This window comes from Oncorhynchus kisutch, linkage group LG15, assembly GCF_002021735.2.
Source record: "Oncorhynchus kisutch isolate 150728-3 linkage group LG15, Okis_V2, whole genome shotgun sequence".
NCBI classification, from domain to species: domain Eukaryota; kingdom Metazoa; phylum Chordata; class Actinopteri; order Salmoniformes; family Salmonidae; genus Oncorhynchus; species Oncorhynchus kisutch.
In genome coordinates this window covers 22755692-22778929 of record NC_034188.2, presented here as the reverse complement: position 1 = coordinate 22778929, position 23238 = coordinate 22755692, and the positions used below count along the sequence as shown (strand labels likewise).

Sequence of the window (23238 nt, the reverse complement as noted above, 5' to 3'; positions counted from 1 at the left end):
GTCACGATGGCAACACCCATCCGTAGCACGCGCTCCAGCAGGTGTATCTCACTGATCATCCCTAAAGCCAACACCTCATTTGGCCGCCTTTCGTTCCAGTACTCTGCTGCCTGTGACTGGAACGAATTGCAAAAATCGCTGAAGTTGGAGACTTTTATCTCCCTCACCAACTTCAAACATCAGCTATCTGAGCAGCTAACCGATCGCTGCAGCTGTACATAGTCTATTGGTAAATAGCCCACCCTTTTCACCTACCTCATCCCCATACTGTTTTTATTTATTTACTTTTCTGCTCTTCTGCACACCAATATCTCTACCTGTACATGACCATCTGATCATTCATCACTCCAGTGTTAATCTGCAAAATTGTAATTATTTGCCTACCTCCTCATGCCTTTTGCACACATTGTATATAGACCCCCCCTTTGTTTCCTACTGTGTTATTGACTTGTTAATTGTTTACTCCATGTGTAACTCTTTGTTGTATGCTCACACTGCTATGCTTTATCTTGGCCAGGTCGCAGTTGCAAATGAGAACTTGTTCTCAACTAGCCTACCTGGTTAAATAAAGGTGAAATAAAAATAAAATAAAAATATTTATATATATCACTGAGTTAATAAAGCCACATCTCTTTTTTGTTTTCTTGAGTAAGACAGCTCCAAAATGCAGGTGTTTCAGCCTAGCTCAGTGATTTCTGTGGTGGTTGGGGCAACCCAGCAGAAAATACAGAGCGTTGCACCATGATTGGCTCAGTGTTCTGTCACTCATGGGGACACTACATCACCGCCAAGTCTAAGGGTAGACCTACATAATTCTAGCCTCTTGGGTGCTGCCATAGAGTTACATTAGAACTGTCCATCCAAGACAGCTCAAGGACATTGGCCACAGATAAAATGACATCAAATCACGATATATGTACACTAGCTTGATTTGATTGATCATGTCAACATCATACTTTCCAAATCTTAGCTAGCAGTCATCATCATGAATCAAGTCAACAATCTACTGACAAATCCTTTTTAATCCTTGTCATATGAAGATAAATAATTACACACAGATGACAAAATTAGCGCACGAAGGACCGCCGAGCCACCTTCCTGTTCAAGTGAGCACAGCACAACAAGGTGAGTCCAAACATGCATTGTATGTTGCTGCATACATGATGTAATATGCCAGGGAGATATGTGACTGTAGCTAAGAAAGTATTACTAATTGTATGTTGTGTAGTAAGATGTTAGTAGCCTTTGTGCCTCACAATAATAATTTGGTCGATTTACCCCTCTTAATTTAGCCTACTGTTCTGACTTGGTGGTGCACATGTAGCCGGTATGATTTAGAGAAATGAAATCATTGAATATTGTAAGAGCTTTAATTGTCTGCTTATATGCCCCCTTTATTTACCCTACGGTTCTGACTTGATGTACTGACTTTTATTCCCCAGGTTGTTGCTGCAAATGAGAACGTGTTCTCAGTCAACTTACCTGGTAAAATAACGGATAAACAGGGAGAACACTGTAAGAACGGTCCATGACTGAATTCTGTCGCTGTACATTTCAAAAGTGCTAAACAAATAGTTATATTGACTACGTCCATCCTAGCTCGCTCATTAATGTTTTAATCGAAATTACGGATTGCCTCTTATCCACTTATCATCCCCTTATGTCATAGTTTGTACATCTCAATTGTCATTTGAAATCACATTTGTTTAAGCAAGTCAGCCATATCAGCTATGTTTTTTTAAAGGCAGTAAATGAGGCTGAAAGAACTGTTTCGCTGCCAGACAAGGCTCCGCTGATAGCCAGGTGTAGCAGTGGTAAGATGTTAGGACTCTGCTGTTGGGACAGCTTTATGTAGGCCCTAACAGTTTGTGGGCACTGTTTGTCAGCGTTATAGTGCAATTAATGTTTTGTTTAGTGCTGTGTTGTGTAGTGGCTTTTCTGGCATGCATCTCACTTAAATTGTTTTTGCCCCACCAAGATTTACATGCCAAAAGACTGTCTCTAAAGGTGCCAAATTTATCAGCATCATAAAAGGTGATAGCATTTCAACCACAATGCATCCAAGTCTAACTTAAATCTTACCAAAAACATGTTGGGTCATTTTAACAGCTTTTAATTTCCTTAAAACAGGTCAAACTGATGTAATTTGAAAATGAAGCAAGAAATTCTTTCCTGTTTTTTTTGCCTATTGCATTCTCTCCCTGGTCTCTAAATGTCTTTGCTGAGTGAGAGAAGCAGAGGTGAAAGAGGCAAGAGAAACAAACTTTATTGATGTCAATTAAATTGAACAATTCATTGCATTGATGATGCCATAATTCTGGTGAGCAGTTGTTTATTTAGACTAGGGCAACAGAAGATAAGCTGCATGTATTTAATTATAAACAAGTTGCTAACAAATAGCTAACAACAATGTCAGAAATTATAATCAGAAACATAGGCCTATCTAAAAAGACCTGTCAAAAATAGTTCTGCCATCTCGGACTGTACTGCATATTTTCCATTTTTTCGGGTTAGAGAAAAGACCATTTGCCCTTATTAAACTCGGCAGATAATTTTCCACCAATGGATGTCGATTGAACTCGTTTTACTGCTATGATAAAGCAATAAGGCACAAGGGGGTATGGTATATGGCCAATATACCACAGGGTTGTTCTTAAGCACTACACAATGCGAACTGCTTGGATACAACTTTTACAGATGCACAACCGAGAGCATCCTATCGGGCTGTATCACAGCTTTGGTACGGCAACTGCACTGCCCCCAACCGCAAGGCTCTCCAAGGGGTGGTGTGGTCTGCACAATGCATCACCGGGTGCAAACTACCTGCCCTCCATGACACCTACAGCACTCGATGTCATAGGAAGGCCAAAAAGATCATCAAGGACAACAACCACCAAGCCACTGCCTGTTCACACCGCTACCATCCGGAAGGCTAGGTCAGTACAGGTGCATCAAAGCTGGGACCGAGAGACTGAAAAACAGCTTCTATCTCAAGCCCATCAGACTGCTAAACAGCCATCACTAACTCAGAGAGGCTGCTGCCTACATTGAGACTCATTGAGACTTAATAATGTTTACATATCTTACATCATTCATATCACATGTATATACTGTATTTTATACCATCTACTGCAACTTGCCTATGCCGCTTGGCCATCGCTCATCCATATACTTACATGTACATATTCTCATTCACCCCTTTAGATTTGTGTGTATTAGATAGTTGTTGGGGAATTGTTAGATTACTTGTTAGATATTACTGCACTGTCAGAACTAGAAGCACAAGCATTTCGCTACATTCGCATTAACATCTGCTAACCATGTGTATGTGACAAATCTAATTTGATTTGCTATTATAAACTGGTTACCAACGTAATTATAACATTAAAAATTAATATTTTGTTACAGATTAATAATATGTATAGGAACTGAATATTCTTGTCAACAACAGCAAGTGTTAATAAAAAATAAAGTTTTTACCCTGTAGCCTAATCTGACTACTGTTACCATCAATCTAATGTGTTGTAACAACTGATCTGCAATTTCGATAGAACATTGATAACTTCCGATTTAATTAACTAAACATGTCCATTAATAGTTGCATAAAAACACAAATCTGCAAATTGTGGCATAAATTGATTTGCTATGACTCCAGTGATATCGTCATTTACACATATTGATTCTATCAAATGGTAGCCTACAATGGCATATACATTAATAGGCTACTTGATGGCCAACAGAGGCAAATGTACAATTCTCCACAATTAGCCTAATGTCAGTTTCATTGAGGACTTTCCCCCATATAAAGAATCACGTGAGGGAGTTCCATAACTTCTATTTACCATTTCCACCAGGGCAGCCCCAGAGACCCAAGAACTGAGCATGCATAAACCACCCTGCTTGATACCGTTTCCTTTAAGCAATCAACAATAGAACGCAGGTTAAACCACCTCCGAGCAGATTTATGTATTGCGCTCTAGTGCGCCCAAAGTCGTTTTCCAGTGCTTTGTCTGCATTATTTATTGATTTGTATCAGTTCTAGTGTATTAATATGTTTTAAGGAGAAAGGTTTGGAAATAGGTGTCTCCATGATGACAATCTAAATAGTCTACCTACAACTGGTAATAAGTTGTCACAACATGTGCACCTGCTGCTCTCGCTCCGCTCGCTCACGTGACTCAGCCAATCACTGCCTGACAGTCAGCAGCAGGTCACAGTCAACTATATATTTTTATGAGAAATGGCATGGCGGCAGCAGTGCAGATTAGCCCAAAAAGCTACAACCATCGACCAATACATTTTCACCAGATACATCGTAGCCCAATTTTGCAGGGAAACCGAGGACATGGCAACACTGGGTGAGAGAAGTAGTGGTGCGTGGGTAAAATCACTAAGGAAGCCATGCCAAGCCAGTAAAACAGCCATATTACAACCTTCATTCAGTATGTTATGATAATTGCATTGTTTGCTCATCGTGATATACAATAAGGCCGGACAACAAAAAGACAAAAGTCACACAGTGGCAGAATAAATTCAACAACACATACATTTGTTTCATCACAAAACCGGAGAGTAACATTGAAGTCCACAAAAAAAATATTGCATGTACAAATAGTTATGACCTGCAGTATGGTCAAGCAAGTTAATGTTTTCAACAGTTTACTAAACAACTACTGATATAGACCCATGGAGTTACCACAAGTCAGAACAAAGACAACAGGAGCCCTGTCTCCGCATCATTTAAACATTCTCAAATCAAAAAGGCTCAGTTTAATACACCGAAAACAAATTTAAAGACACCAAAAATGATTTACTGCAATCACTGTTTGCGAAATGTAATTTTGCTCTCCATGGGACTGATTTGTGTGTGTGTGTGTGTGCGTGTGTGTGTGTGTGTGCAATTAAAACTAAAAACATTGACTCACCCTACTTGTAAACTAGTTGAATGCCAATGCCATCCTCCTTTCTTTCATGTTGGCAAGAACAGTCTATGGCTTTGTCATACAGTACACTTTTAGTTTTGTTGTCGAAGGCTACCTATGCTTGCTTGCTAGCCTAACTTCCTCACATGAGCAACAACGAACCAGCTAAGTTAGCTAGCTAGTTAATGTGAATGTACTAGGCTACATCTAGGCTACATTGAACATCAATCGTCTCAGGCCAGGGGCACAACATATTAATTTATGGTTAGATCAGAATTGCTGTTATAATCATTGGTCTGTACAGAGAATTAAATCAAAACCACATGTCCAAATCACCATCTCCATCCACTGCTTAGGAAAGAGCCAATTTAGCAAGCTAGCTACTGCAGAACATGGTGTGAAGCAAAATCCAAACTTGCCTCTCTTGGGGAACGTTTTGATGCACCTGAACAACCTACAGTTGAGCTCAGCTCAGCTCAACGCTGATGGGCTAATTCTTTTATGTATTTTTTAAAATCAAAGTAGGCCAAATGCTTGCTGGCATCAATCAAATGCTACGGCAACAACATGTTATACTTTTTTGGTCCTAACACCATCAGATACATGGACTACAAATACTGAGACAGACAGACGGACGGACGGACGGACGGACGGACGGACGGACGGACGGACGGACGGACGGACGGACGGACGGACGGACGGACGGACGGACGGACGGACGGACGGACGGACGGACGGACGGACGGACGGACGGACGGACGGACGGACGGACGGACGGACGGACAGACAGACAGACAGACAGACAGACAGACAGACAGACAGACAGACAGACAGACAGACAGACAGACAGACAGACAGACAGACAGACAGACAGACAGACAGACAGACAGACAGACAGACAGACAGACAGACAGACAGACAGACAGACAGACAGACAGACAGACAGACAGACAGACAGACAGACAGACAGACAGACAGACAGACAGACAGACAGACAGACCATATACCTCACAGATATAGTGTTGTACATGCACACAACCGGAAGACAGACAGACAGACAGACAGACAGACAGACAGACAGACAGACAGACAGACAATAACCTTTAGTTACACCTGACGTGAGATTGATTAAGTCTGACCAACCTTTGGTGGGTGCTCCACAGACCTTGGGAAGTCCCAGAAGACATCATCAAACGTAGGAGACATGGGAGTGGTGGCCATGTCAGACATAGAGCTGCTGTGAAGGGTGTCTCGACTGGAGCCAAGATTGGCATTCTGAAATGGAGACTTAGTTTAGTTCAGGCCATTTATTTTTGGATACGTACAGCTCTGGGTTAGATTACTTTATTTAGTGACACATTGGTCGCCTCCCAAGTGCCACTGTATTCCCTGCATAGTGCATTACATGCAATCATATGGGCCCTGGTTAAAAGTTTAATATAAAGGTAATAAGCTACTATCTGGGAGAGAGCCTCTGAGTACTGTAGGTACTACAGACAAGATGGGGAATATGAATGAGGAAGTAGTAGCAGTAGTTGTTGCACAGATAGAACAATGAGTCAGATATTTAACCAGATGTATAAATGTGAAGCATTCAGTTGGCGTTTCCACTCACTACCAAATATGGTGAGGAAAGGAAGCCCAGTGGATGGCAGTGGGAGAAGATGGAGTGAGATGGATTTTGGCTGACATTCTGCTAATTTTCTCATCGATGAAACATTTGATCTCCATACAGTTTACTGTTTCCAAAACTAGAATCTGTAACAAACAGAGTGGAATGCGTTTTGTAGACTTTAGCCTTTGCCAGTTTAGAAAAAATCCATTTAGAAGGATTGCAAAGGCGAATTGAATTATAGCACATGCGCACTTCACAGAGTAGGTGTTCCTTAACCAAAATATGCAAATAAATGCTAGAACGCGCCAGTAGGATCTCACTAGCTCGTGCTTGGCTCTGCCCACTATGAATTGCTCCCATTGGAAACGTCAGGCTCTGGTCTATCTTGGGTTAGTTATGAAAATATTTAGTTGTAGGGTTCTGGGTAATGTATAAGGAAGGAAAACTATGTAATCAACCACTGAGCACACGCCTGGGATGGCACATAGAATATTTATACAGACGCGGTCAAATACAGTGCATTCGAAAAATACAAAAAAATCCCACTTATCAATCTACACACAATAACCCATAATGACAAAGCAAAAACAGGTTAAGAAATGTTTGCTAATTTATTAAAAATAACATTTTTATGGAATGGTCTGCCTACCCATGTGAGAGACGCAGACTCGGTCTCAACCTTTCTCCTATAGAGCTCCATTTTTATGGAATGGTCTGCCTACCCATGTGAGAGACGCAGACTCGATCTCAACCTTTTAGTCTTTACCGAAGACTCATCTTTTCAGTGGGTCATATGATTGAGTGTAGTCTGGCCCAGGAGTGTGAAGGTGAACGGAAAGGCTCTGGAGCAACGAACCGCCCTTGCTGTCTCTGCCTGGCCGGTTCCCCTCTCTCCACTGGGATTCTCTGCCTCTAACCCTATTACAGGGGCTGAGTCATTGGCTTACTGGTGCTCTTCCATGCCATCCCTAGGAGGGGTGCGTCACTTGAGTGGGTTGAGTCACTGACGTGATCTTCCTGTCTGGGTTGGCGCCCCGCCCCCTGGGTTGTGCCGTGGAGATCTTTGTGGGCTATACTCTGACTTGTCTCAGGATGGTAAGTTGGTGGTTGAAGATATCCCTCTAATGATGTGGGGGCTGTGCTTTGGCAAAGTGGGTGGGGTTATATCCGGCCTGTTTGGCCCTGTCCAGGGGTATCATCGGATGGGGCCACAGTGTCTCCTGACCCCTCCTGTCTCAGTCTCCAGTATTTATGCTGCAGTAGTTTATGTGTCAGGGGGCTAGGGTCAGTCTGTTATATGTGGAGTACTTCTCCTGTCTTATTCGGTGTCCTGTGTGAATTGAAGTATGCTCTCTCTAATTCTCGCTTTCTTTCTCTCTCTCTCTCTCTCTCTCTCTCTCTCTCTCGGCGGACCTGAGCCCTAGGACAATGCCTCAGGACTACCTGGCATGATGACTCCTTGCTGTCCCCAGTCCACCTGGCTGTGCTGCTGCTCCAGTTTCAACTGTTCTGCCTGCGGCTATGAAAAGCCAACTGACATTTACTCCTGAGGTGCTGACTTGCTGCACCCTCGACAACTACTGTGATTATTATTATTTGACCATGCTGGTCATTTATGAACATTTGAACATCTTGGCCATGTTCTGTTATAATCTCCACCAGGCACAGCCAGAAGAGGACTGGCCACCCCTCATAGCCTGGTTCCTCTCTAGGTTTATTCCTATGTTTTGGCCTTTCTAGGGAGTTTTTCCTAGCCACCGTGCTTCTACACCTGCATTGCTTGCTGTTTGGGGTTTTAGGCTGGGTTTCTGTACAGCACTCTGATATATCAGCTGATGTAAGAAGGGCTATATAAATACATTTGATTTGGATGATTATTGATTCTTGGTTTGATTGTTTAGGTAACACCAGTGAATTTGAGCAGGAAGTTCATGTATTCTAACAGTGTAATTTGTATCCATTATGTGGAACAATTTCAGGTCATTAAAGTGGATTGCAGTTTGAGTTAATTTGTATTTTTACAGGGACAGTGCATATTAATCACAGTTGTGTGTGTCTAATGGCAGGGTATTCCAGACATGGGAAGCTCTCACACTGAAAGCAGATCGACTAAAGGTGCTTTTCCTTAAGGGAACTATACAGTCATCTCTCATGGCGGATCTTGTGGATCTGCTGCCATAAGGTTTGGGTTTTCTGCTTAGCCAAAAGTACTGAGTGGAGGGGGAGCCTGGACATTTAGAATCTTGAATGCAAGATAGGCATCAGTGTATTGCATAAGATTTTTTCAAACGCAGGAGCTTATGCTTTCTATAGCTATTGGGTTTCCTATCAAGTACTTTGAGAGCCTGTTTGCAGACAGACTGAATGGGTTTTAATGTTGAACAGCAAGCTTGGGCCAAACTAGTATGTTAAGTGGGGGAGTATCATCGATTTGAAGTATAGTTTTGGTACCTCTGTAGTCAAAACAATTTCATATGTGAGAACTGTTGACACTGTCTGCTATGTTTTATAGATATCTTTCATACACATCTTTGTGAACTGTTCCTAAGATCTGTGGTTCGTCAGTGTAAGTTGAGAGGGGTGTATCTTGGCTATAAATGATGTTTGTACTTTTCTGGTGGTACTTCTCAGCGGTTCATTAGAAATAGTGAATTGTTGAAAGTCAAATGTTATTGCAAAGCTTAGTATTATTAAAGATGTAGTTTAAGTATAACTCTGACTGGTGTGTAGTTTGTAACTCTCCTAATTTGGTATGGCAGAAATATGCCACCACAGAAGTCATTCCTGCGTTGTCTTGGTGTAACGGATGTGAAACGGCTAGCTTAGTTAGCGGTGCGCGCTAAATAGCGTTTCAATCGGCGACGTCACTTGCTCTGAGACCTTGAAGTAGTAGTTCCCCTTGCTCTGCAAGGGCCGCGGCTTTTGTGGAGTGATGGGTAACGATGCTTCGAGGGTGACTGTTGTTGATGTGTGCAGAGGGTCCCTGGTTCGCGCCCGGGTATGGGCGAGGGGACGGTCTAAAGTTATACTGTTACATTGGCTGTGTGCTTAGGGTCGTTGTCCTGTTGGAAGGTGAACCTTTGCCCCAGTCTGAGCTGTCTGGAGCAGGTTTTCATCAAGCATCTCTCTGTACTTTGATCCGTTCATCTTTCCCCTCGATCCTGACTAGTCTCCCAGTCCCTGCCACGGAAAAATATCCCTACACCATGATGCTGCCACCACCATGCTTCACCGTAGGGATGGTATTGGCCAGGTGATGAGCGGTGCCTGGTTTCCTCTGGACGTGTCACTTGGCATTCAGGCCACAGTGTTCAGTCTTGGTTTCATCATACCAGAAAATATTGTTTCTCATGGTCTGAGGGTCCTTTAGGTGCCTTTTGTCAAACTCCAAGCGGTCTGTCATGTGTCTTTTACTGAGAAGTAGCTTCCGTCTGGCCACTCTCCCATAAAGGCCTGATTGGTGGAGTGCTGCAGATATGGTTGTCCTTCTGGAAGGTTCTGCCATCTCCACAGAGGAACTCTAGAGCTCTATTAGAGTGACCAATGGGTTCTTGGTCACCTCCCTGACCAAGGCTCTTCTCACCCAATTGTTCAGTTTGGCCGGGTGGCCAACTCTAGAAAGAGTCTTGGTGGTTCCAAACTTCTTCCATTTAAGAATGATGGAGGCCACAGTGCTCTTGGGGAACTTCAAGGAGGCAGAAATGTTTTGGTACCCTTCCCCAGATATGCGTCTCGACACAATCCTGTCTCGGAGCTCTATGGACAATTATTTTGACCTCATGGCTGGGTCTGAATACTTATGTAAATAAGGTATTTCTATTTTTTATTTGTAAAAAAATGTGAAAACATTTATAAAAAACTGTTTTCGCTTTGTCATTATGGGCTATTATGTGTAGATTGATCACGATTTTTAAAATCCATTTTCTAATAAGGATGTAACCTAAAAAAATGTGGAAAAAGTGAAGGGGTTTTGAATACTTTCTGAATGCACTGTATATTGGCACCCTTGCACGATTCACTATTTATTGTAAAATAAGTTGAATTTGAAAAAGACTTTTGGTGTTCACATGTGTATTTTTTCATTTACAACTGTACAGAACCAAAACAAATAATAATATCAAAACTGTAATTGAGATTCTTCACTTCAAAGTTTAAAAAAATGACTCCAGAGAATGCGTTTCCACTGAATCCAATGGCGGCGAGCTTTACACCACTTCAGCCGACGGTTGGCATTGCGCATGGTGATCTTAGGCTTGTGTGTGGCTGCTCGGCCATGGAAACCCATTTCATGAAGCTCCCAACGAACAGTTATTGTGCTGATGTTGCTTCCAGGGGCAGTTTGGAAACTCGGTAGTGAGTTTTGCAACCGAGGACAGATGATTTTTACGCGCTACGTGCTTCAGTACTCAGAGGTCCCGTTCTGTCTGATTGTGTGGCCTACCACTTCACGGCTGAGCCATTGTTGCTCCCAGACATTTCCACTTCAAAATAACCGCACTTACAGTTGACCGGGGCAGCTCTAGCACGGCAGAAATTTGACAAACTGACTTGTTGGAAAGGTGGATTATTACAATGTATTACAATGTCACTGAGCTCTTCAGTACGGGCCATTCTACTACTGCCAATGTTTGTCTATGGAGATCGCATGGCTATGTGCTCAATTAAATACACCAGTCAGCAACGGGTGTGGCTGAAATAGCCAAATCCACTCATTTGAAGGGGTGTCCACATACCTTTGGCCATGTGTATATTTCACAGCGGTTTAGATGGTACAATGATTCTCTGTACTATACTAGCTTATTTTGACACATAAACTAAAATTAGGCAAACTATTATAGTTTTAGCAACCAGGAAAATGTGGAGTGATTTCTGCATACCGCAACTTTTAACAGTATTGCACTTTTCATGTAGCCTACTTTTTGCCAGCTGAACAGAACGTTCAAATCCTGTTACTGCAGGATTATTTTAGCTGTGACAATATAGGTAAAATTAAGATCCTACATCTGTACCTTCCCAACAGAACAAACACAAACTGTAGGAGAGTACAAAATATGTTGCAATGATCAAAATATATTTTGAAAGCCATGACACACATTTGATTGTTCAATAGGGTCTTGCAAGAGGTCTTGTAACTTCATAATAAACAGAAACAGAATGACATCTACAGAAATGTGTCATCTTAAATTTACTGTGACTGATAAAGAGAGGCAATGCCTATTCTCGGAATTGTGTGCTAACCCTTTACTTTGAATATGTTTGTTACTGTGTTAATGTTAAGTATGTATGGTTGTGGAAGCCCTAAATCAATGTAATGTACACTGTAAGTACATTTTGTATATGCCTACTGTAGCTACATAATGATTTTCCAAACGGGTGCAAATAAAGATATTGATTGATTTGATTGATAGGTGGAGTTAAGGTACGCTGGTTTCGGCAGGGGGGCGGGGCTACGTTACCTGTTGTATGGCAGCCCTCTGCGTGGCAGGGGTACAGGGGCTGGAGCTGCTCCCAGAGCTCAGTCTGGTATGGACACGCAGGGGGAGGGGCATCCCAGTCAGCACTCTGTTCAGGTTGGCCTGACAGCTGTCAGAAACCTTCACCCTGTCCATCTCCATCTGAGCAACATGGAAAAGCAGTCAGAAACCTTCACCCTGTCCATCTCCATCTGAGCAACATGGAAGAGCAGTCAGAAACCTTCACCCTGTCCATCTCCATCTAAGCAACATGGAAGGGCTGTCAGAAACCTTCACCCTGTCCATCTCCATCTGAGCAACATGGAAGAGCAGTCAGAAACCTTCACCCTGTCCATCTCCATCTGAGCAACATGGAAGAGCTGTCAGAAACCTTCACCCTGTCCATCTCCATCTGAGCAACATGGAAGAGCTGTCAGAAACCTACACCCTGTCCATCTCCATCTGAGCAACATGGAAGAGCTGTCAGAAACCTTCACCCTGTCCATCTCCATCTGAGCAACATGGAAGAGCAGTCAGAAACCTTCACCCTGTCCATCTCCATCTGAGCAACATGGAAGAGCAGTCAGAAACCTTCACCCTGTCCATCTCCATCTGAGCAACATGGAAGAGCAGTCAGAAACCTTCACCCTGTCCATCTCCATCTAAGCAACATGGAAGGGCTGTCAGAAACCTTCACCCTGTCCATCTCCATCTGAGCAACATGGAAGAGCAGTCAGAAACCTTCACCCTGTCCATCTCTATCTGAGAAACATGGAAGACCAGTCAGAAACCTTCACCCTGTCCATCTCCATCTGAGCAACATGGAAGAGCAGTCAGAAACCTTCACCCTGTCCATCTCTTTCTGAGAAACATGATAGAGCAGTCAGAAACTTTCCCCCTGTCCATCTCCATCTGATCAACATGGAAGAGCTGTCAGAAACCTTCACCCTGTCCATCTCCATCTGAGCAACACGGAAGAGCAGTCAGAAACATTCACCCTGTCCATCTCCATCTGAGCAACATGGAAGAGCTGTCAGAAACCTTCACCCTGTCCATCTCCATCTGAGCAACATGGAAGAGCAGTCAGAACCTGACACCTGAACACTGGAGTCAGACAGTATTACAGCATACTGGAATATCAAATATCACTAATAACCCAAAACAGAGACACTTGGATATCAGACATGAATGACCACTAAAACAAACACAACGCTGGACAGACAGAGAGACAGACAGGGAAGTGGGTCCAGACAGAGAAACAGACAGGGCAGTGGGACAGACATAGACACAGACATGGCAGTGGGACAGACAGAGAGACAGACAGGGCAGTGGGACAGACAGAGAGACAGACAGGGCAGTGAGATAGACAGAGAGACAGACAGGGCAGTGGGACAGACATAGACACAGACATGGCAGTGGGACAGACAGAGAGACAGACTGGGACAGTCAACAGACAGAGAGACAGACACGGCAGTGGGACAGACATAGAAACAGAGGGCAGTGAGACAGACAGAGAGACAGACAGGGGCAGTGGAACAGACAGAGAGACAGACAGGAAAGTTGGACAGAGGAACAGACAGGAAAGTGGGACAGAAATAGAGATAGACAGGGGCAGTGGGACAGAAATAGACACAGACAGGGGCAGTGGGTCAGACAGGGAAGTGGGACAGACAGAGACATACAGGGGCAGTGGGACAGACAGGGAAGTGGGACAGACAGAGACATACATGGGCAGTGGGACAGAAATAGACACAGACAGGGGCAGTGGGTCAGACAGGGAAGTGGGACAGACAGAGACATACAGGGGCAGTGGGACAGAAATAGACACAGACAGGGGCAGTGGGTCAGACAGGGAAGTGGGACAGACAGAGACATACAGGGGCAGTAGGACAGACAGGGAGACAGACAGGGGCAGTGGGACAGAAATAGAGATAGACAGGGTTAGTGGGACAGACAGAGAGACAAACAGGAAGGTGGGACAGACAGAGACAGACATGGCAGTGGGTCAGACAGAGAGACAGACAGGGCAGTGGGACAGACAGAGAGACAGACAGAGGCAGTTAGACAAACAAAGAGACAGACAAAGAGACAGACAGGGCCGTGGGACAGGCAGAGAGACAGACAGGGAAGTGGGAAAGACAAAGAGACAGACGAGGGCAGTGGGACAGACAGAGACAGACAGGTGCAGTGAGACAGACATAGAGATAGACCGGGGTAGTGGGACAGACAGAGAGACAGACAGGAAGGTGGGCAGACAGGGAACAGACATGGCAGTGGGACAGACAGAGACAAACAGGGCAGTGGGACAGACAGAGAGACAGACAGGGCAGTGGGACAGACAGAGAGACAGACAGAGGCAATGAGACAAACAAAGAGACCGACAAAGAGACAGACAGAGACCGTGGGACAGACAAAGAGACAGACAGGGGCCGTGGGACAGGCAGAGAGACAGACAGTGCAGTGGGACAGAGAGAGGTAGCGGGGAGGGGCGGCTGAGGGAGACAGGGGGAGTGGGACAAAGGGGAGGGTCAGGGAACTTTACCACTTTGCGCTGGCTATTTGCGGGGAAGTTATGCGTGGTGCTAGCAGCCTTGTGGGGCTCCCTCTTTTTGTGCCTGTGGTCGTGCTGAAGTGAAAGGAGCTGCGTCTGGTCTTTGGGCAGCGTGCGGTGGAACTTTTTACCCTGCTGCTGCTGGGGCTGCTGCTGAGGATGAGGCTGTGGAGGTGGAGGCTCGGTCCTCCTCTACACAATGACAGAGACAAACACAGGACACTGACGTTCTGAAGCCTCATCCCAGGCCTGCAGTACTGCCCCCAAACAGATAGATAACAGAGCCATATGGCCAACGCTACAGCCAGGAAACGGCTGCTTTCAATGGAGCATCTGCTGTAGCTAGCAGCCCCTGCAGGAGCCTCTACTGTAGCTAGCAGCCCCTGCGGGAGCCTCTACTGTAGCTAGCAGACCCTCCGGGAGCCCCTACTGTAGCTAGCAGACCCTCCGGGAGCCTCTACTGTAGCTAGCAGACCCTCCGGGAGACTCTGGCCCTGCAGGAAACGCTACTGTACCTAGCAGGCCCTGGCCCTGCAGGATACTCTATTGTATCTAGCAGACCCTGGCCCTGCAAGGAGACTCTACTGTATCTAGCAGGCCCTGGCCCTGCAGGAGACTCTACTGTAGCTAGCAGACCCTGGCCCTGCAGGAGACTCTACTGTATCTAGCAGACCATGGCCCTGCAGGAAACTCTACTGTATCTAGTAGACCCTGGCCCTGCAGGAAACTCTACTGTATCTAGCAGACCCTGGCCCTGCATGAGCCTCTACTGTAGCTAGCAGACCCTGGCCCTGCAGGAGCCTCTACTGTAGCTAGCAGACCCTTCGGGAGACTCTACTGTAACTAGCAGACCCTTCGGGAGACTCTACTGTAGCTAGCAGACCCTTCGGGAGACTCTACTGTATCTAGCAGACCCTGGCCCTGCAGGAGACTCCATTGTAGCTAGCAGGCCCTGGCCCTGCAGGAGACTCTACTGTATCTAGCAGGCCCTGCAGGAGCCTCTACTGTAGCTAGAAAACCCTGGCCCTGCAGGAGACTACTGTAGCTAGCAGACCCTGCAGGAGACTCTACTGTAACTAGCAGACCCTACAGGAGACTCTACTGTAGCTAGCAGGTCCAGCAGGATCCTGTACTGTAGCTAGCAGACCCTGGCCCTGCAGGATCCTATACTGTAGCTAGCAGACCCTGGCCCTGCAGTATCCTCTACTGTAGCTAGCAGGCCCTGACCCTGCAGAATCCTCTACTGTAGCTAGCAGGTCCTGCAGGATCCTGTACTGCAGCTAGCAGACCCTGACCCTGCAGGATCCTCTACTGTAGCTAGCAGACGCTGGCCCTGCAGGATTCTCTACTGTAGCTAGCAGACCCTGACCCTGCAGGATCCTCTACTGTAGCTAGCAGACCCTGGCACTGCAGGATCCTCTACTGTAGCTAGCAGACCCTGACCCTGCGGTCCCTCTACTGCAGCTAGCAGACCCTGGCCCTGCAGGATCCTCTACTGTAGCTAGCAGACGCTGGCCCTGCAGGATTCTCTACTGCAGCTAGCAGACCCTGACCCTGCAGGATCTCATTGAAACAAATACTGTAGAGAGGCTTAAGTCTCTCCAGACTTCAGAACTGGAGGAGGTATTATTTCAGGAGGGGCACTCCCAGGCATTATGATCAGCACACATTTAAAGCACACAGGCAAGCACACACACACACCCGCTGGAAGCACACACACACACACACACACACACACACACACACACACACACACACACACACACACACACACACACACACACACACACACACACACACACACACACACACACACACACACACGGCGGACATTTCCCTTCTCAACTCTTAAGGTTCCTTGGAAAACTCTTGCCAAGTTAAGAACCTTTGAGCTCAGTGGGGGGTTCTTGACGTGGCATCTACGCTTCTTCAGAATTCTAAAAGTTTATTGAAATGTATGGAAACCTGCTGATGTGTGCCTTTTATAGCACACAGAAACTTGACCAGTGTTGACTAGTGTTGATTTTGCAGTGTAACATTTCTAGTGTTGCACCTGTTACTGAAATGGTTGATCCAGTTTGGATGCTTTAGGTAGTCTCCTAACCCTGACAGTCATTCTGAGCTCAAGTTGAAGGTGAATACAAAATCCAAATGTTGGATATCCCCACTCTGGATGGATTCTAATAGGAATTACACATCACTTTGCAAGCCAGCATAATGTGACTTGCAGGACTGATGTGGCGCATAAACTATGAGTTTCAGGCCAGTGTATAAGGGTAAAACTCTCAAAATAAGGCCTCATGAAATATGTATAGTATTGTCTTAAAAAATGTCATTTTAAATCTGACTTTGTGAAGGCCACAGGACTGAAAATGAATGAATGCTACAACCATGTCACTAGGAAACACAGTCATGGGTAGTACTGGTAACTCTAAAATTAACTCGACAGGTACCCTGGGAAGTATGCAAAGAACGCTCAACACCCTACAGCAGGGCTATCCAATTCTGGTTCTGGAGTGCCAAAACATTTCTGTTTTTGGTTTCTACATGGATTTTTTTATGGTTCCTCAAAGAACCATCCCATTTAAGGTTCTTCAGATAACCTAAAATGGTTCCCCCATGGCATCGCTCTGAAGAACCTTATTTGGTTCCAAATTCAACCTTTATTTTTTTAACAGTGTATATTCCTCGTTGGAAGTGGTTACAAGGAGGTCACACTGACATGAAGACTAAAAGAGAGAGAAAGTTAAATCAATTCAACATCTGTAATCCCATATAAACTTGGATGTTTTTCATCTATGATTCATGATGAGTTCAACATAATTTTTCATTTTAGTTGCTTAATCAGATTTAAATGAGAAACAAACAGCCCCTTTATGTAATCAGGCATTTAAACTCTCTTTAACCCGTGTTGACAAACATGATGAGAGCATTTTTCTCCAAGCACCACACGCTATTTAAAGGCTAAACACAAACCATGGAATTCTATCATAAGGATCAAGACTAATGATCACGATGAGGATATACATAAATGATCTATTAGGTTTCTGGCTGTTAGGCACAGCAGTGGCCTTCTCAAGCCAACAAGGAGACTGGAATCCTTACTCAAGGGACAAACAAACTTGAATGCATTGCTTTATTCTCCCTACGTTGTGAGCCTAAACATTCCCTTTCATTGATTTTCCAACATATTTTTCTTTGCATCACGGTAGGGAGTTACACTTCCATCCATATAACAAACAGTTCATCCGACGTTCCAAAAACAGGGTTCCTCCTGTGAATTCCTGTAGATGCAACTTTGCCCTTTAAAGCAAATGACACCTTTCAGCACAAGGCTCCTTACAGATTAAAAGTCAAACAGAGCCTTTCTTATGTGTTCTCGTCTACAGTACATTACAGTGCATAGTCTTTTATGTTGCCCTTGAGTACGCAGGGTTGACTGTGTTTTCAGTTAGCCTAGCATCTATCATCCTTAGAGATCTTTAGAGAATGTGGCCTTTAGCTCCCAATGCTAAGTGTGGGATTTCATGAGAGGAATTATTTAACTGTGAGCTGTGGAACAGGAGCCATAATATACTCTGAGATAGCGACAAGGTCTTGAACTTGAAATCAGCCAGGATAGTCTAAACACTGAATTTTTCACCATTCGATTTTCTCCACTCCCTCATTGAATACATTCTGTTTCATGCAGAACCAGTAATAATATTTCCCTTAGACTAAGGCACAACATCCAAGCCAAAACATTTAAATTCAATAACCACCCATGTCTTTGATACAAACTGAAGTAATTTCCTGGTAGGGTTTGATGCATTCTGTTCAATGTAGGTTGAGTGAGAAAAATCAGAAAGCAATTATTACCTGTTCAGCTACAGGACCTGCAGGCCTTCCTCCGACATCAACCCGCTGTCTGCCACGATCCTCCACCTAACATTCAACGAGAGAGAAAAAAAGATTTGATAACGTCGAGGTTTCTGACTTAGGAAATCCAAAGACTGAATACTGGTAAAAAAACTAAAATATTCAGTGTCTAGCTGGCTTGCATAAGGCTCTTAACCCTCCTCTTTTAAATATTTAACCATGAAAATCAGTCCACATGACTCTCAAAGGCCCTGATAGAGTGCGTGACAGAATTAAAAGTGTGCAAGGAGTTCTTCCCCCCTGGGTTAACACAGAATGGGTTAAAAACCTTCTCCTGATCATGTTAAACGGTATACACTGCATCTCCAGATGCACGTGAGGATTCATGAGGATGAGGAGGCAGAAGCCCATGTAAGCTACAGCACAGACAGGCAGACAGGAGGAGAGAGAGCAGCACAGCCAGGCAATCAGCCCTACTGACCATCTGGAATAAATTAGTAGCCGGGCCACTTTCCAGGATTCTGCCTAAACTCATTAGAACTGCCTTCTGCATTGCACTCACCAAGAGAAACACATGCATGGAGCCCGTCAACTTACACACATAGTCTAAGTCCCAAATGGTACCCTATTTCCTATATAATGCACTACTTTTGACCAGAGACCCTTGGGGAATAGGGAATACAGGGAAACGGGTACCATTTGAGACACATGGATCATGATTCAGGGGCTATTGCTCAGCTCATGGTGCGGTGAACAGACTCCAAAACACCTCACACCTCAATGATCCCTCTGAACACCTCAATGATCCCTCTGAACACCTCAATGATCCCCCTGAACACCTCAATGATCCCCCTGAACACCTCAATGATCCCCCTGAACACCTCAATGATCCCCCTGAACACCTCAATGATCCCCCTGAACACCTCAGTGATCCCTCTGAACACCTCACTGATCCCCCCTGAACACCTCAATGATCACTCTGAACACCTCAATGATCCCTCTGAACACCTCAATGATCCCCCTGAACACCTCAATGATCCCCCTGAACACCTCAATGATCCCCCTGAACACCTCAATGATCACTCTGAACACCTCAATGATCCCTCTGAACATCTCAATGATCCCTCTGAACACCTCAATGATGCCTGCAATAAACCCACACCTATTGCCATATCATCTACTGTTCTGTTCTGCAGTCAGGCAGGTGTGGCTCATTCAGAGCCAGCGAACTGTGAGAGATTAATTAAGCGAGTGTTTGAATTAAACAGACTAATTAAAGTCCTCAGAATGACATGACAGTTCCCTCTACCTTGGCTATAGGATGCTGTAATTGTCACTGACTTCTCGCCATGGCGAGAAGGGGAGTCATTTAATTATTTTCTTTCAGGATGGTCCCACAGGCAATTTCTTTCTGTGATCTTCCATAGAGTTTCCAACCATCAGTGGATTTAAATGCTCGCTTGGTAGATTTAATCACCAATGGGCTGAAAACTGAGACAGGTGAAAGTGCTATGTCAACACCTTTCATACCAAATGCATATAAGCAGTTTTTGTAGAGGAACATGTATAAAATGTTAACTTGCACCTGGATTAAAAATGCATTGACCTTGTCACAAGGAATCTTTCAGAGCAGGTAACCGACTAAACAAAGTGGGTCCTGTCCCACTGAACAGTGTTATGTAATGTGTTATGAGACACAACCATGTTAAAATGTTCAGACTTCAGACACAGATTATGTATGGACCTAAAATGTCTACCGAGACTGTAGAATCTAGATCATATTGGCGCAAGACGATGCCGTCTGAATTCCAGGACCTTACAGCTTGTAGCAGACTACTTACAGGGAAAAACTAATACAGTGTTATTATACAGGAATCTAAATATTCAGAATCCTCCTCAGGTATTGGGCACAAAAAGACCATCTAATCAGTACATATTTTTTGGGCTTCTGCCTATCACATGGAGCAATGTGGGCAGATAAGAATTAAGCAGGTAGGGGGTCTACTACTTAGAGCATTGTGCTTTTGAGGGGGGTCAAATTGAACAGCTACCAGTCTCTTGTCACTTCTCTTGTTCCTTTCATCCAATAGACCTCTGTCATTAGCTTCAGTCTCCTCCCTCCATAGCATCTCCTGTAGTTCTGGCCATTGGAACCCAGAATCCTGCAGCTGCTTCCTCTGTTGCTGTAACACAACAACAACACCACAAGGCCACTGAACATGGTATTACCTCAACTTCATTCAACACAACAGAATGTTTTCTCTGTAAATAGTCAGTGGGACATCACAGTCCAACACGGCAAATTACATAACTTTCTAGCCATCTGTACGGTACTATACATCAACAGCAAACACTACACAACATACAGTTTCTGTGCATTCATACCTAATACGACATATGTCATTTGTCTTTTGTGCAACGCAAACCACACAGGAGCATCACTCCTGAACGCAATCCCTCCATATTTGGAAACAACAATAAAATACTCTATATTGTTCTATAAGACAATTCTTTGGTTTGTTCAACACTAAACAGTCCTTCCCATTTGAGCCAAACAAACAACAGGAGAGAGCGAGAAAGATAGAGAGATATAGACAGAAAGCCCGCCAAATCTCTAGCCAGCCAAGCTCATTTGCTGGCTGGGCAGCAGGCATTTGGTTCTGCTGCTCTGTTGGAGACGGCTGCTGAGAGGAGTGTTTCAACTAAAGAGTGTCTCTCACGTCCTCCAGCCTCCTGCGCTGCTCCTTCTGCTGGTGGATCCTCTTCTGCCTCTCGGCCAGCAGCTGCTGTTTGTAACTCTCCTGGTCCCGGAGCTGCTGCTGCAGGACCTGCTGCTGTCGCTGGGCTTCTGACCAGTTCTTGTTCTCCTGCTGCAGACGCAGGAACTCTCTTCTCAGAGTGGACTCCCCCGGCAGGTTCACTATGGAGCTAGAGTGATAGGACAGAGAGGGTAGCCGAAGAGCAGGGCACAGAGTGAGTGATGGGCAGGAGAAGTGAGGAGGCACATGGATTTATGGCTAGGAGTATAGTTACACACGCACGCACGCACAAACACACACACACACACACACACACACACACACACACACACACACACACACACACACACACACACACACACACACACACACACACACACACACACACACACACACACACACACACACACACACACACACACACACACACACACACACACTTGTGGGCATATACGGACTGGGATACACAGGGACACATACTGTACTGTCCACAGCAGAAAATATATATTTTTATAGTCACTGCCATATGGCGCCCTGTCCAGCTAAGCGAAAAGAAGCAGAGCATCTGGTGTCTTCATTGACAAGCCCATGCGTTCACACATTGTGCACTCTCAGACGAATATCCTCTATGACAGTTCTCAGGCCTGCATTACATAAACGGTAGAGCTTGGACTTCACAGAGGGGGTCAGCTGACTGTTTGATGGACCCAGTAGAGCTTGGACTCTAGCTTCACAGAGGGGGCAGCTGACTGTTCAATGGACCCAGTAGAGCTTGGACTCTAGCTTCACAGAGGGGGTCATCTGGCTGTTTGATGGACCCAGTAGAGCCTGGACTCTAGCTTCACAGAGGGGGCAGCTGGCTGTTTGATGGACCCAGTAGAGCTTGGACTCTAGCTTCACAGAAGGGGCAGCTGGCTGTTTGATGGACCCAGTAGAGCTTGGACTCTAGCTTCACAGAGGGGGCAGCTGGCTGTTTGATGGACCCAGTAGAGCTTGGACTCTAGCTTCACAGAGGGGGTCATCTGGCTGTTTGATGGACCCAGTAGAGCTTGGACTCTAGCTTCACAGAGGGGGCAGCTGGCTGTTTGATGGACCCAGTAGAGCTTGGACTCTAGCTTCACAGAGGGGGTCAGCTGGCTGTTTGATGGACCCTGTAGAGCTTGGACTCTAGCTTCACAGAGGCGGTCAGCTGGCTGTTTGATGGACCCAGTAGAGCTTGGACTAGCTTCACAGAGGGGATCAGCTGGCTATTCCATGGACCCATTAGAGCTTGGACTCTAGCATCACAGAGGGGGTCAGCTGGCTATTCGATGGACCCAGTAGAGCTTGGACTCTAGCTTCACAGCGGGGGTCATCTGGCTATTCGATGCACCCAGTAGAGCTTGGACTCTAGCTTCACAGAGGGGGTCATCTGGCTGTTCGATGGAACCAGGTGTGACACCAGAGCTAGTGTTTAACCTTCTTTACAGTGTTAACGCTGTGTCATCATACCTGGGTTCACCTTCCTCTTCGTTAATCTCCTCCTCCTCATCCTCACTGCCGCTGTATTCATACTCTGGGCTCTCTGTGGACAACATGTGAACAGAGTATATTTTAGACATGAGGGATGCATGCAATCTCAATGATACAGTACATTATGCACATGACTATACAGCGCCTACAGAAAGTATTCAGCCCCTTTGACTTTTCCCACATTTTGTTACGTTACAGCCTTATTTTAAAATGCAGTAAATTAATAAAAATCCTCAGCATTCTACACACAATACCCTACAATGACAAACTGAAAACAGTTTTTTAGAAATGTAGGAAATGTATTCAAACCAACAAAAAAAAGACTTATTTACATAAGTTATTCAGACCCTTTGCTAGGAGACTCGAAATTGAGCTCAGGTGCATCCTGTTTCCGTTGATCATCCTTGAGATGTTTCTACAACTTGATTGGAGTCCACCTGTGGTAAATTCAATTGATTGGACATGATATAGCTCCGTATAGCTCCGAGACAGGATTGTGTTGAGGCACAGATCTGAGGAAGGGTACCAAAAAATGTCTGCAGCATTGAAGGTCCACAATAACACAGTA

The 23238-nt window shown here is 45.0% G+C and overlaps 1 protein-coding gene across 5 annotated transcripts in view; it reads right to left on the bottom strand.

Moving 5' to 3' along the window:
* Positions 1–23238, bottom strand: part of LOC109905042 (mitogen-activated protein kinase kinase kinase kinase 4) — a 110642-nt gene that overhangs the window by 50251 nt on the left and 37153 nt on the right. For 4 of the 5 annotated variants that reach the window (XM_031789842.1, XM_031789843.1, XM_031789844.1 and 1 more), the window contains exons 11-17: positions 22650–22722; positions 21120–21327; positions 20451–20582; positions 18400–18465; positions 14533–14733; positions 11994–12152; positions 6066–6197 (exon numbers count right to left, since the gene is read on the bottom strand). In XM_031789842.1, the coding sequence (XP_031645702.1) occupies positions 6066–6197; positions 11994–12152; positions 14533–14733; positions 18400–18465; positions 20451–20582; positions 21120–21327; positions 22650–22722 (971 nt within the window). The remainder of the gene's footprint in view (positions 1–6065; positions 6198–11993; positions 12153–14532; positions 14734–18399; positions 18466–20450; positions 20583–21119; positions 21328–22649; positions 22723–23238) is intronic. The other variant, XM_031789845.1, reaches the window with a different exon arrangement.